At 31.6% G+C, this 12,858-nt stretch overlaps 2 protein-coding genes across 4 annotated transcripts in view; one reads left to right on the forward strand and one right to left on the reverse strand.

The window, feature by feature from the left end:
* The window catches only part of LOC143255086 (excitatory amino acid transporter-like), a 40,389-nt gene extending 39,830 nt beyond the window's left edge, over positions 1-559 (forward strand). For both annotated transcript variants that reach the window (XM_076510191.1, XM_076510192.1), the window contains exon 10: positions 252-559. In XM_076510191.1, the coding sequence (XP_076366306.1) occupies positions 252-408 (157 nt within the window). In that variant the 3' untranslated portion in view covers positions 409-559. The remainder of the gene's footprint in view (positions 1-251) is intronic.
* LOC143255087 (uncharacterized) lies at positions 252-8,009 on the reverse strand. 2 transcript variants are annotated; one of them, XM_076510195.1, is made up of 6 exons: positions 7,832-8,009; positions 7,045-7,189; positions 6,059-6,226; positions 4,534-4,703; positions 867-2,265; positions 252-412 (listed from the first exon to the last, which is right to left on the reverse strand). In XM_076510195.1, the coding sequence occupies exons 3-5, from the start codon at positions 6,191-6,193 to the stop codon at positions 2,154-2,156; spliced, it is 417 nt and encodes a 138-aa protein (XP_076366310.1). In that variant the 5' UTR covers positions 6,194-6,226; positions 7,045-7,189; positions 7,832-8,009; the 3' UTR covers positions 252-412; positions 867-2,153. The 2 variants fall into 2 exon arrangements, with proteins under 2 accessions (XP_076366310.1, XP_076366309.1); XM_076510194.1 differs by lacking the exon at positions 7,045-7,189 and having other exon boundaries at positions 7,832-8,002.
* Positions 8,010-12,858: the final 4,849 nt, after the last annotated feature.

Below are 12,858 nucleotides of genomic sequence, written 5' to 3' on the forward strand. Positions count from 1 at the left end.
TTTGATTAAATGAATAGGGTGTCTCGTAGCATAAAATTTGATTAAACAAACAGGTTATCTTGTTGCATACAATTTGATTAAATAAATAGGGCATCTTATGCCATAGTGTTTGATTAAATAAGTAAGATATCTTGTGCCAAACAGTGTGATTAAAAGAACAAATCTCTTTTGGAACACTTAACCAGTAACAATATCTACAAACACTTGTGTAAATCATTTTTAAAGGTTTTGATTTTATTTTTCGTTTCAAGGGAGCGCTGTCGTACAGTGAACAACGTGCTTGGAGATTGCTATGTTGCTGCATGGGTTGAAAAAATATTTGAAAAGAAGTGTACTTCAGAAAATTCTCCCCAGGTGGCAGTGGAGTTGGAGGATGCAACCACTGGTAATAATTGGTTAGATAAGTAACAAACTGCAAAGATAAAAATTTTAAAATCATATTATTTGTGAAAATTTCTAAAAACCAGTTAAGTTTTACTTTACATAAATATTAATGTTTTAAACACTATCTGTAACCAGCTTACTTAAATAAAAGAATTTTAAAAAACATGAAAACAAATTACTGATGTTCTAATATAACAGTTGTTGGAAATGTCAATGAAAGAAAAGAGAAGATATAAGGGAAGTAACAAAATGGCAAAATTTGGTGAAATTATGAAAAAACCAAAAGAAGCAAGGCTGAGATGGTTCAAAAAGTATTAGAGCAGCCAGTAGCTGGCAGGAAAGGCCAGTAAAGTATTTCATTAAACAATCAATAAATGAGGAAGTAACTGCAGAATCCTGGCATAAAACAAACAGTCACATAAGAAGAGTACAACTTTGTACTCTTTATCAAGTGTTATATATTATGGTAATTAGTGGCTTACTTTTCATGCAGTTGAAATCTCTTCTGTCTGTTCATCCATGCACCACTCCTATGCTCCAGTAAAATGTAAACAATTGATTGTCTTTACAATAGCTAGAGTGTCAGAACAAGAAGTGAGAGCAAAATCCCATTTAGTTTCCACGAATATCAAGATGTTTACAAGGTCTCATTTTACTATTAATTCATTTATTATTTCCTAAATAACTCATTTTATTTTCCTTAAGTCTGTACATGGACAACATCATCTTAAAGAAGTATAATGCACAAACAAACAAGATAAATTAGTGCAATTTGTATGTAGTTATTCCTTTACTTTGAATGAAGTAATAGAATGATAAATAATCCACAGCATGAGAGCTCATACGACCTCACATCCTGTGTTATGTAATACACAGTGTCGGTCTAAAAGTCTCTTACATGATACCTATTCTAAACAGTGTGGGTGTGTGATAAACCCATATTCATAGATATAATCATGACAATTCAATGTTTCAAGCTTGCTTACTTAAGTCGATTGACCAATTTTCTTTAAATGAATGAACAAATTACAATTCTACTTTTACTGTGAAACAAATAATCAATATGTAAACTACTGATAATCTGAGTGTACTTAAACTTAATTAAACTGAGAGTAAGGTTTGATGATGTTTCTAACAACAAATAATCCATATGTAAACTACTGATAATCTATCTGAGTGTAATTAAACTTAATTAAACTGAGAGTAAGGCTTGATGATGTTTCTAACAACAAATAATCAATATGTATGCTACTGATAATCTGGATGTACTTAAATTTAATTAAATTGACAGTAAGGCTTGATGATGTTTCCAACAACAAATAATCCATATGTAAACTCCTGTTTAATAAAAGATATAGAGTACACTTTCATCACAATACCATGCTAATTAATTTGTATGAGATCACAAATTATTTTGAAGGACAGTTCAACTCCTTTTCAACTTGCAAGTCTCACACAATTTACTGTTGGCCTGTAATTTGAGTTTGTAATATTTGTATTGATCTAAACAAGAAATTAAAAGAAAAAAAAACACACTGACCACAAAGACACCAGTAACATAATGACAACATTCATATGGGTTTAAATTGTGTGGTTTAACTTCTAGACAATTTAAGGTACATGAAACACCCAGTGGTACCCTTTGACTAGAAAAGAAAGCTTGAGTGTTGATAAAATATGAAAGTAATTTGTGCAGATGCACTTTACTATAATCACTGCATATCGCTACTCAGAGCCTTATGAAACAGAGAATGTTGACTTTCTGGTTGTCAACGATACAGCTTCATCTGCTCCACAACATCATCCATTGATGTCATACCAAACTTTTCTTGCTGGTTCTGCATCAACTTGAATATTTCAGCAAGCTGCTTCTTCCTGGCTCTGAAATCAAATAAAAACCAACAACACCTCTACTTAATATTCAAATATATACCTTAAGAACATTATTTAAAGCTAAAGAACTCATTAAAAAATGGTGAAATTGCTTATTTTCCATGTAGTTAGAATAATTAACTATATTACAGATATATTTTTTTGAAACACAAAATTTAATATAAACCTTCTAACAAATAAAGTCATGGAACCACATGTGCTTTGATACATTAATGGTTTAAAAAAGAAAAAAGGTTATACAGTCTCCACTGGTAATTCTAAAGTTCTACAGAAACAAGTTATTATCTTTTCACTCAACTGGGGATTCCAATGTCTATAAAGTATATTGATATAAAAACTTTCATTTTCACTGAAATGGGGATACCAATGTCTATCAAGTATACTGAAATAAAATTTTCATTTTCACTGAAATGGGTATATCAATGACTATCAAGTATACTGAAGTAAAAACTTGAATTTTCATTGAACTAGGGATACCAATGTCTATGAAACATATTGAAATAAAAAACTTTTATTTTCAATCAACTGGGGATACCAACGACTATCAGATATACTGTAGTAAAAACTTTCATTTTCAATGATACTGGGATGCCAATGACTATCAACTATAATGAAGTAAAAACATTGATTTTCAATGAACTCGGGATACCAATGTCTATCAAGTATACTTAAATAAAATGTTTCATTTTCACTGAACTGGGGATTCCACTGTCTATCAAGTGTTTATAGACACTTAATAAAAATTTTCATCTACATAGAACTGGGGATAGCAATGACCATCAATCAAGTATACTTAAATTAAAACTTCCATTTTCACTAAACTGGGTATACCAATGACTATAAAGTACATTTTATCAAAAACTTTCATTTTCACTGAATTGGGGATACCAATGACTATCAAGTATGCCTGAATAAAAACTTTCATTTTCACTGAACTAGACAAAATGCAAAATCAACTAACAAAAGTAAGTATACCCCACAATTTGAAAAAATTACGAAATTATGTACGGCTGCATACCATATATTCCCAACATCAGCAGAAAAATAACCAACATTTGACAAAAACTAGTAATAAAATATGACATTCCAGTTAATACCAAATTTATTCAAAAACCAAGCACAAAACTAAGATTTATACTATGTAAAAACTACACTGACAAACACAACACCAACATTATTTATAAAATACAATGTGATAACTGCCACAACTTCTACATTGGAGAAACAAATAGAAAAATGGAAACCAGATTCAAAGAACACAGAAAGCCACCTTCACACACTACAAATCAAATAATTACAACATAATCATAGAAAACACCCAAATACTAAATAAAGAAACAAACATAAACAAATGCAAAATTGAAGAAGTCTTACTTATACAATAACTCAAGCCCAAAATAAATCAATACAAAGGAACACCTTTATACCTATATTAATAAACATGTCCAACATCTAAGCATGTCCTCTACATTCCTACGCTCAATTACACAACTGCCTTCAAACATGTGGTCAGCTACCAGTCAGTAACCCTTTCTTTGTAAACCTGATGATGACTGAAGAAGGTCGAAACGTTGTTCACTCCTCTACTAGTGCTTTCTCTACCCATACCAGCAATTTTTAAATATATACACCTCAATGTTTTATTTTTGTTCTTTTTGGCTATTATAAGTAGCCACTGTTCACCAACTTTCTGGATTTATACACTCTCTTGTGTTCTGTCACTGGTGTAATTTGTGCTGTAGTCTATTCTAGTTTATTTTTATATTAATCTGTGAAAAAAGTATTATTTTTGTAATAAATGTTTTCATATTTCTCATTGTCTTTAGTCTCCCATGAATAAAAATATGTATTACATATATTACACTCATATACACATACAAATATAAAAAACTGGTATATGTTTCCAAGTTCTATTATAACTCATAAACTGTACTTGTGTAATTTTTCTTTGATTAAAATATACACAAGTAAGTTTCACAAGGAAATAGTTATCAATATAACTGAGACATATGATGACAGTTTAAGGCATATCGCAAGGTGTAATAAAGTACAAACCATCTCCAAACTTTTATTTTCTAAAAAGTTGGTTTCTCCTCATCAAATGTAAATACTTCTGATAATATTATTTGTTTCCTACAAACCACTATATATATTTGTTTTCATTTACTAAGACTAGGTTTACAAATCAGCAAAACATTCTTTTTTTTTTATCACCACCATGTGACCTGAGTAAAAATGTTTCCAAAATGGCCTCACTCTTCTTCCACTTTCTTCTGTTCTTCTGTTAGACCTGCAGAAATGAGGGTTTCTGCTTTGTGGACCTTGAAATGAGGAACCTCACTGCATGTGTCTTTATCTTTACAAAAGTATGTCATTTCATCTGTTTCCTCTTTAGATGCTGGTTCTTCTTGAGTTGGTTCTGACTCCTACATGAAAAAAAATGGTATAATGACACTACATTACCACTACATATCATGTTCTCATGTTAGTTACATAAGATTCTCAAGAGTAAAACAGTTTGTTCAAGTGATTTAATTGTTATTTATTTGATATTATGAAACATGATTATTATTAAAACTCATTTAATAGTATGATATAGACAACATGACACTTCTCATAAATCTATGTTAGTTGACTAATTACATTCACTTACGGTAAGCAACAACTGAATATTTTTAACAGCATAAACAGGACTTTTATAATACACTTTTAAAGTAATTAACAAAGTTCAAAACCTGTCATTACTACATATTTCTAAACTAAAAAATATTTTCAACTGCATTTTATAGATTAGAAATTGAAAAACCAGCATTTCATCAATAAAGTTTATTTAATACTCTAACAGTAACATGATATCAATAAGGCTTAAATAACATACATATTACAAAAAGCCAATTCCTATTATAACTAAGTTACAGATGAAAAAAATTAAACTAACAATGTTTTACTACTATTTATTAGTAATTACATATTCCTCTTTAAACTACTTTTATAAAATGACCACAATTTACTGTAACAAATATATTTCAGTACTAGAAGCCAACACAGTAAGTTGTGAACTAAACAGAAGTTACAGGGTTATATCAACATGTTAAGTTCTACATTATTCAATTATAATAGGAGTTATAGGGTTATATCTACAGGTTAAGTTGTAAGTTTTCAACCACAAAAGGTGTTGCAGGATGTATATATATATATACATGATAGTCCTCACGTTTTTTTTAGAGGGTAACCAGTTTATACAAAATTGAAATTCTTGAAACAAACCAAACATTGCAAAATACCAATATAATATTAACAAAATATTAATGTACATCTTATAGGCAACTTGAGTATATTTTAAAAATCCATGTTGAATATTACTGACTGTTTCAAATAGAATCACACTTCATGACGATAGTTTAACTTTTAGAAATTAGATGAAGAACACATGAACTCCAACTGGCCTCAGGTTTGCTCCATGGGGTTAGATAACATGCAAGTAAACCATAAAACTGTTAAGAGTGGATTATATTTTGTTCAAACTCAAAACATAAATTACAAAAACATTGGAACAAACAGTGCCATCCATCAAAACCTGGTCCAAGAGTCCCATTTAAAAAACTGAAACTGGCTCCTGAAATCTAATCCCTCTAATGTACATAGAAATTACATCAGTTGTTTCTACACAGGTGAGGCTTCATAACAGTCACAATAAAATCATTTGATTACTTCAGTTCTTCAAGGTTTTACTTTAGAATGTTTCATGTCATGTTATAAAACTATAAGTAAATGTACTCACCTCAGTGGATGTGTTTCGAACTCTTATGTAAAACATAGCAGTCACAGCTACGGCCAATATACTGGTCAGTACTGCACCCACAAAAGACATGGTAAGTGTGTTGGAGTTGACAAGGTAGCTCAGATTCACATCCATTTTTTATACTGGCTATTAGTAAATGTTGCTGCACTGAAAGTATACACAGGTATAAAAACTCACTTGAAAACCAACTAGAACCACAATGACTTTAAATGAAATCTAAATTCTATAGTTTACAGACATCCAACTGTTCCAATATTCTTTCTGGTATAAAGTACTTCATAGGATCCTCCAATACATCTCAGATACTTCTTGTTGTAACAATAAGCAAAAGATGGTGTAGCTATATCAAAATTAAATTAAAAACTCCAAATTTTAATGTACTTAGTGAGAATAAGAAAATTATAATATGTGGAAGTTAATACAACATGTTGATTACAGTATGTGACATAATAATCAAGTGTGGGGGTGAATACAACATGTTGATTACAGTATGTGACATAATAATCAAGTGTGGAGGTCAATACATGTTGATTAAAGTATGTGACATAATAACCAAGTGTGGAGGTTAATACAACATGTTGATTGTAGTATGTGACATAATAACCAAGTGTATGCAGTTAACAGAACATGGTGATTGCAGTATATGACATAATAACAAAGTGTGGAGGTTAATACAACATGTTGATTACAGTATGTGACATGATAAACAAGTGTGAAGGTTAATACATGTTGATTACAGTACATTAAACATTTGATCCAAATTCTGATAAGTAAAACATACTGCCTTGTACATACTACAATTAAAAATAATTTCCAAAACATTTGTCCAACAAAGCAGTTTATCAAAATCATTCTGTAATATTCCAACATTAATGAAACTAAAAGTACTCAAGAGGTTACTGTCAATCCAAAGCTTTAATAACAACACCACTGGAGTAAATAAGAAAAATCAAGAAACCACATACTCAACCACAGGCAGTAAAAGTCCTGTTTTCACTATACTCCATTAATAACAAATTACTACATTCTGTCATCCAATTATTTTACACATTATAGAACAACAAGAGATGTTTTGGATCATCTAGGCTGTCCTGTCCATTAAATTAAAACCTAAAAAGAAAAAAAATACAACCTCAATACCAGTCCTTGTTGTTCATACACTTATCATAACCTTACATTAACTGCATCCACCACATTTGAACTCAAACTGAATACATTTTTACTACACAGGCCAACCTATCTCTGACAATTAAAGTTATCTTAGCTGATGATGGCTTCATCCTAGCCAGAATATGTTTCTTTCTTTTCCTTATCCTACAATTTTTTATGTTTACATACGATAAAAAAATAATGTATCAACACCAACAACTTCTTTAACAATCCCATTTCCAAACACAATATAATTCACTAATATGTTTTATTGTTTTGTGTGGCAGCTTATAAAAGCTTTTGGAAAAATTTAGTTATATAAGTTAACGTTTTCCATCAATTAGTAACTGAATTAATCCGTAACACTAACATTATTAGTAAACATAACAGTGTAAAAAACAACAAAAAACTCAATAATACTAATAACAGTAATAACGCCTGATCATGTTAATGGAAAGTTTCCCTTTCGCAAATTTTGAACACGCACTTGAAAATTAGTTTAAAATTGAACTTCAAAAGTACATGTGTGTGTGTGTGTGCATTATGAATAAAATTCAAATCCTTTTTTTTTTTCAATTCTAATCATTCCAAATAAAAACATACCTTGATCAAAACGTATAGTTAAGCCTAAAATCACCTTTCAGTGAAGAAACCAACGAAACCCAAAGGCTTCTGGGCAAATTAAGACACATCGTTGCTATAGGTTACACGTAACAATAAGTACAACGTTGATGTTGTGAACTGTTTCAATAAAATTAAATCATAATATTATATTTTTACATTTTAAACTTAGACATTTTGTACCGTATGCCAAAGGAAGTTTAGGGTTAAAGTAGTGTATGAGGCGACAAATATAATTTTGCAATCTAAGTTCAGCGGTTTGCAATTTAAACTAAAGTATATACTTAAATTGTAAATTGTATATTTTGTGATATTTTCATTTATTTTACTCAGGAAAGTTTTAAATCAACTTATCAGTTCATCAATTTCTCAATGTTGATAAAACTTCAAGCTGACTGAGAAACATGCTTGATCTTGTTTTTTGTTAGGGAACCGTCTGTCCATTTAGTAAGTATACATGTCGATTGATGAAATGTGCATGACAGTTTACGATTATACATTACTTCACCCACGTTTCTACATATGAAACTGTTTTGCATTTATCGTTGTAAAGTTTACCTTCAATAATTTAGGCCTGATAGTTAGGGTGCTTGACTCGCAATCTGCTGGTTCAAATCCTATCACTGAACATGCTTCCCCCTTTCAGTTATGGGGCGTTATAATATGACAGTTATTCTCACTATCTGTCGATAACAGATGAGCTGAATAGTGGTCAGTGGTTAATGTCTACTAGTTCCGTTGTTTATAGTTTATTACATCTAAATTATGTAACGGCTAGCGCAGATATTCTTCGAGTAGCTTTCTGCGAAATTTAGCAAAGAAACAAACCTCGGTACTTTTGTAAAAACAAAAAAAAACTTAACATTTAATTGTAGACCCACTGCCTGGGCCCGGCATGGTTAGGTGGTTAAAGCACTTGATTCGTAATCTGAGGGTCGAGGGTTGGAATCCATAGTCACACTAAACATGCTCGCTCTTTCAGCCGTGGGTGCGTTATAACGTGGCACTCAATCCCACTATTTGTTGGTAAAAGAGTGGCTCAAAAGTTGGCGGTGGGTGGTGATGAGTAGCTGCATTCTCTTTTTGCGCAGATAGCGCTTGTGTGGCTTTGCGCGAAATTCAGAACAAACCAAACCCACTGCCTGTAGTAATTCATTATATCAGAATAGATAACACTAAGTGGTCAAAAACTTCTGGTTGTAGTCATTATCCTACTATAAAGTATGTATTTTTTCTGGTGAATGACCTTATGAATGTATATAAATTAAACAGTTCAGTATTTTATTAAATGTGTATAAAAATGAAACTATTGAGAGACCAGCACGTCTTTTCCCTCTCTAGATTAAAGCCTAATTTATGAGTTTGAACAAACAATAACAAAGTGGAAGAGGAAATTTCTAACCAAAAATTACAACCAGTTTTGACTTGAACCTCAAAATAGTCTCCAAGGACTAATTAATTCATAGAGTTGAACCCACATAAAAGTTAATATAGCGCTTTTATGGTTCTAAATATCAGTTAGAATTAGAGCTGTGTTGCGCAAAATAGCTATCTTGGCATAGCCATTACTAATTTTGAACTCATAATCTAAAAGGAAGGCAGCTAGTCAGCAGCACTCACCGCCAACTTTTAGGTTACTCGATCTTGTCTGTTTGTTAGTAAGGTTTGATCACCACTCTTATAAGGCACCCCAGTCGGAAAGTATGAAGCACAGTTGTTCTCAATGGGATACGAACCACAAACCACTAACATTCAGATTTAAAATCAGGGAACACTAACCTCGAGACCACGCCCAGCTCTAAATATTGATTGGTTGATTTAGAAGACGTTCCAGATAAATACAAACTGTAAAGGACAAGTGAACTGGGTAATGATAATCAAGGCCAGAGTTTATAAACATTTTCTGTGAACTTAGAATAAATGACTAAATGAGGCTAGCCAAGCTGATTTCAATGTAACATTTTAATATTCCCATGGAGGGACAGCGCCAAGATTACAACTCACAATGCTAGAATCCAAAGATAAATTCCATGTGGTGGACAGAGTGCAAACAACTTATGGTATAGCTTGGCATTAAAAGAAACAACAACCAACAAACTGTTTTAATATCTCATAAGAACACCAGGAATAGTAACTGTTCTTATTTACAGTATAAAATATATATAATTATGATACCAGGTCTTCATATTAAATAATCATTAAACAATGGCTGGTTAGATAATTTATACTTGTTAGTAAACCAGTAACTTTACATATCGATACAATGACTGTAAATCGAATCCAGGAAAAAAAGTCACGATACAAATCTATCCCGCTTATACAGCGGTAAGTCTACGGAATTAAAATACTAAAATCAAGGGTTCGATTCCCCTCGGCGGACTCAGCAGATAGCCCGATGTGGCTTTGCTATAAAAACAAATACACACAGCACAAACACATATATATTTACAAGAACTACTATATAAAACTTTATCCATTTTCCTGCGCATTTATTTAACAGAAAGGAAAATTGTTCGATCCTCTTTTTCCAAGGTTAATACGTCAATCACTTTCAATAGGGTTATGCACAGAATTGATGGTAAATTAGTCATCTTCAAGACGGTGTGAACAATAAAAAGCCCAAAGCTCAGTGCCATTGTGAACCTGTAATATTTGCGTTTAATGAAAATATGTTTTTTAAAAACGTTCCCGTTATTTGTACACTAGTATGTGATGCCATCACACATTATTTTTGTTACCAATGTGTAGAAGTCATGTTTTGTCAGTTAATAACTGATTAAAATTTCATTTTGTATTATTACTTTAATTATTTATAGTATTCAAATAAAATGTGACTATTTCCTTTAACCTGTAAATTATGTTGCAAAAATTAGAGGTGTGAAAGTTACAATAACTGTATGTTGCAAAAGTTATTACAATTAAAAGTTATAAATGTTATAACAATTAGATATTAGGGAAGTTATTACAATTAAAGGTTACAGAAGTTACAACAGTTACACAAAGCCAAGCACATTATAATACAGAAATGCGTTGTATGAAAGCACACGTAAGAATGATAGAAACATTTCCACACTCCACTGAAAACCAAAATACAGTACAAACAGATTATATCAAATTATGTTTCTTTGGAAATTATGAAAAAAAAAAACCCTTCTTTAGTTAGGCAACCTTAACTACAATCGAAGTGAATATATTTATCCAGTCATGCTGGTCTATCCTCAAATTACGCTGAAGCCACGTGCGCTCAGTGTCGTTGTGGGTTTGTTTTAGAAAAATTAGCTTGGTAATCATATTTTCTGTAATGTACGTAATCACGATAAGAGGAACTGAACCTGGCCGAATTATTTTCTTGTCGCTGAACAGCACACTTCTTTGGAACGTCCGATTTATCAGAGGTCAACGTGCTTCTAACTCCACCTTTATTCTACCTTGTCCATCTGCCCGCTCTACAATCACATCTGAATGACCTAGTTTTCAGTTTGACTTTTCTCACGTGCTGATAGTTTAGTCTCAGTAGCTTATGATTATAAAACAATAAACCGGTATTTCTTCAGACAAAATATTTCTGAAAATAAAACTGAAATAATAAAAAAGCTGTCTTTCTTTCCGAAACAAACATCACTTTATTCGAGCATTGGTGTAATTTCAAATGTAAGCTATAATATGGAAAACCCTTTATATCTGATGGCCTGATTAATTCTGTCTCATCATTAGGTTCACAAAAATTTATAAAAAACAAATAACACATATTTGATACATACGTATAGGTTTTATTTCTTTGTTTTCAAATCTACACGAGGGCTCTCTGCGATAGCGTTCAATAATGTATCAGTGTAAGACTAGGGGAAAGGCAGCTAGTCATCGCCATTTACCGCCAATTCTTGGGTTATTCATTTACCAGTGAATATGTGGACTCACGTTATCTCTCAGAGCAATATGTTACATAGCAAGTATCAACAATAGCATTACGTTACCTATCAAAGCTATATGTTACATAGCAAGGATGAGCAATATCATTTGTTATTAATCAAAGCTAGGTGTTACAAGCAAAGATCGATAATACTATTATGCTATCTATCAAAGCTATACGTTACCTGGCAAGTATCAACAATAGGATTACGTTATCTAACAAAGCTATAGGTTAAGTAGAAAGGATTAACAATAGCAGTATCTTATCTATGAAATCGATATGTTACATAGCAAAGATCAATAATATCATTACTTTACCTATGAAAACGATATGTTGCATAGCAAAGATCAACATAGGAGTACATTAGCCATCAAAGCTAGGTGTTAAATAAGAAGGATAAACAATAGAATTACGTTATCTATCAGAATTATATGTTACAGATCAAGAATGAACAATATCATTACGCTATCCACCAAAGCTATATCTCACATAGCAAGGATTAACAATACTATTACGTTATCTATAAAAGCTATATGTTACATAGGAATTACACTGCACAACAAAGTTTTTGCTTCTTGAACACTGTTGGATGTTCCTTATAGATTTTTCGCTGCTGATTACGAAAATCACATCAAAATTTGCCCATCACGTAGCATTTCATCGAAATCTTCAGTTTTACCAGGACATTGCTACAATGGAAAAACGATATCAGGGCAAATGGAATCAGTCAATGCTTGCTGACTATTGTTGGACACTGCAACTTGACGCACCGGACATTGAATACAAACAAAAATCAGGAGCAAAACACTTTTAATTACGTTGAACTTAATAGTGTGTTAAAAACATAAACGCAATTTAATACATTATTGCCATTAAACAGTTAATTGTCTATTTCTCAGAGTTCCTATGTGATGAAGCAAAACCAAAACTATATTTGTGCATACCCACTAGGTACCTGTCACAATCAGCAAAAACTTCTCAGGAAGCAAAACGTTTTAAAAAAATTGTTGTGCTGTGTTACCAATTCTAGCAGTACGTTATTTATCAAAACTTTATGTCACATAACGAGGATGGACAATATCATTATGGTATCTATCAA

Source organism: Tachypleus tridentatus, chromosome 7 (genome assembly GCF_004210375.1).
Source record: "Tachypleus tridentatus isolate NWPU-2018 chromosome 7, ASM421037v1, whole genome shotgun sequence".
NCBI lineage: Eukaryota > Metazoa > Arthropoda > Merostomata > Xiphosura > Limulidae > Tachypleus > Tachypleus tridentatus.

What these genes read in the sequence shown, in the direction of transcription:
- LOC143255087 (XM_076510195.1), bottom strand. Translation starts at nt 6,193, where the DNA reads ATGGATGTGAATCTGAGCTACCTTGTCAACTCCAACACACTTACCATG. An exon ending in TTCGAAACACATCCACTGAG is followed by an intron (nt 4,704 to 6,058) that starts GTGAGTACATTT and finishes TTTTTCATGTAG; the next exon opens with GAGTCAGAACCAACTCAAGA. An exon ending in CAGAAGAAAGTGGAAGAAGA is followed by an intron (nt 2,266 to 4,533) that starts GTGAGGCCATTT and finishes ATTTGATTTCAG; the next exon opens with AGCCAGGAAGAAGCAGCTTG.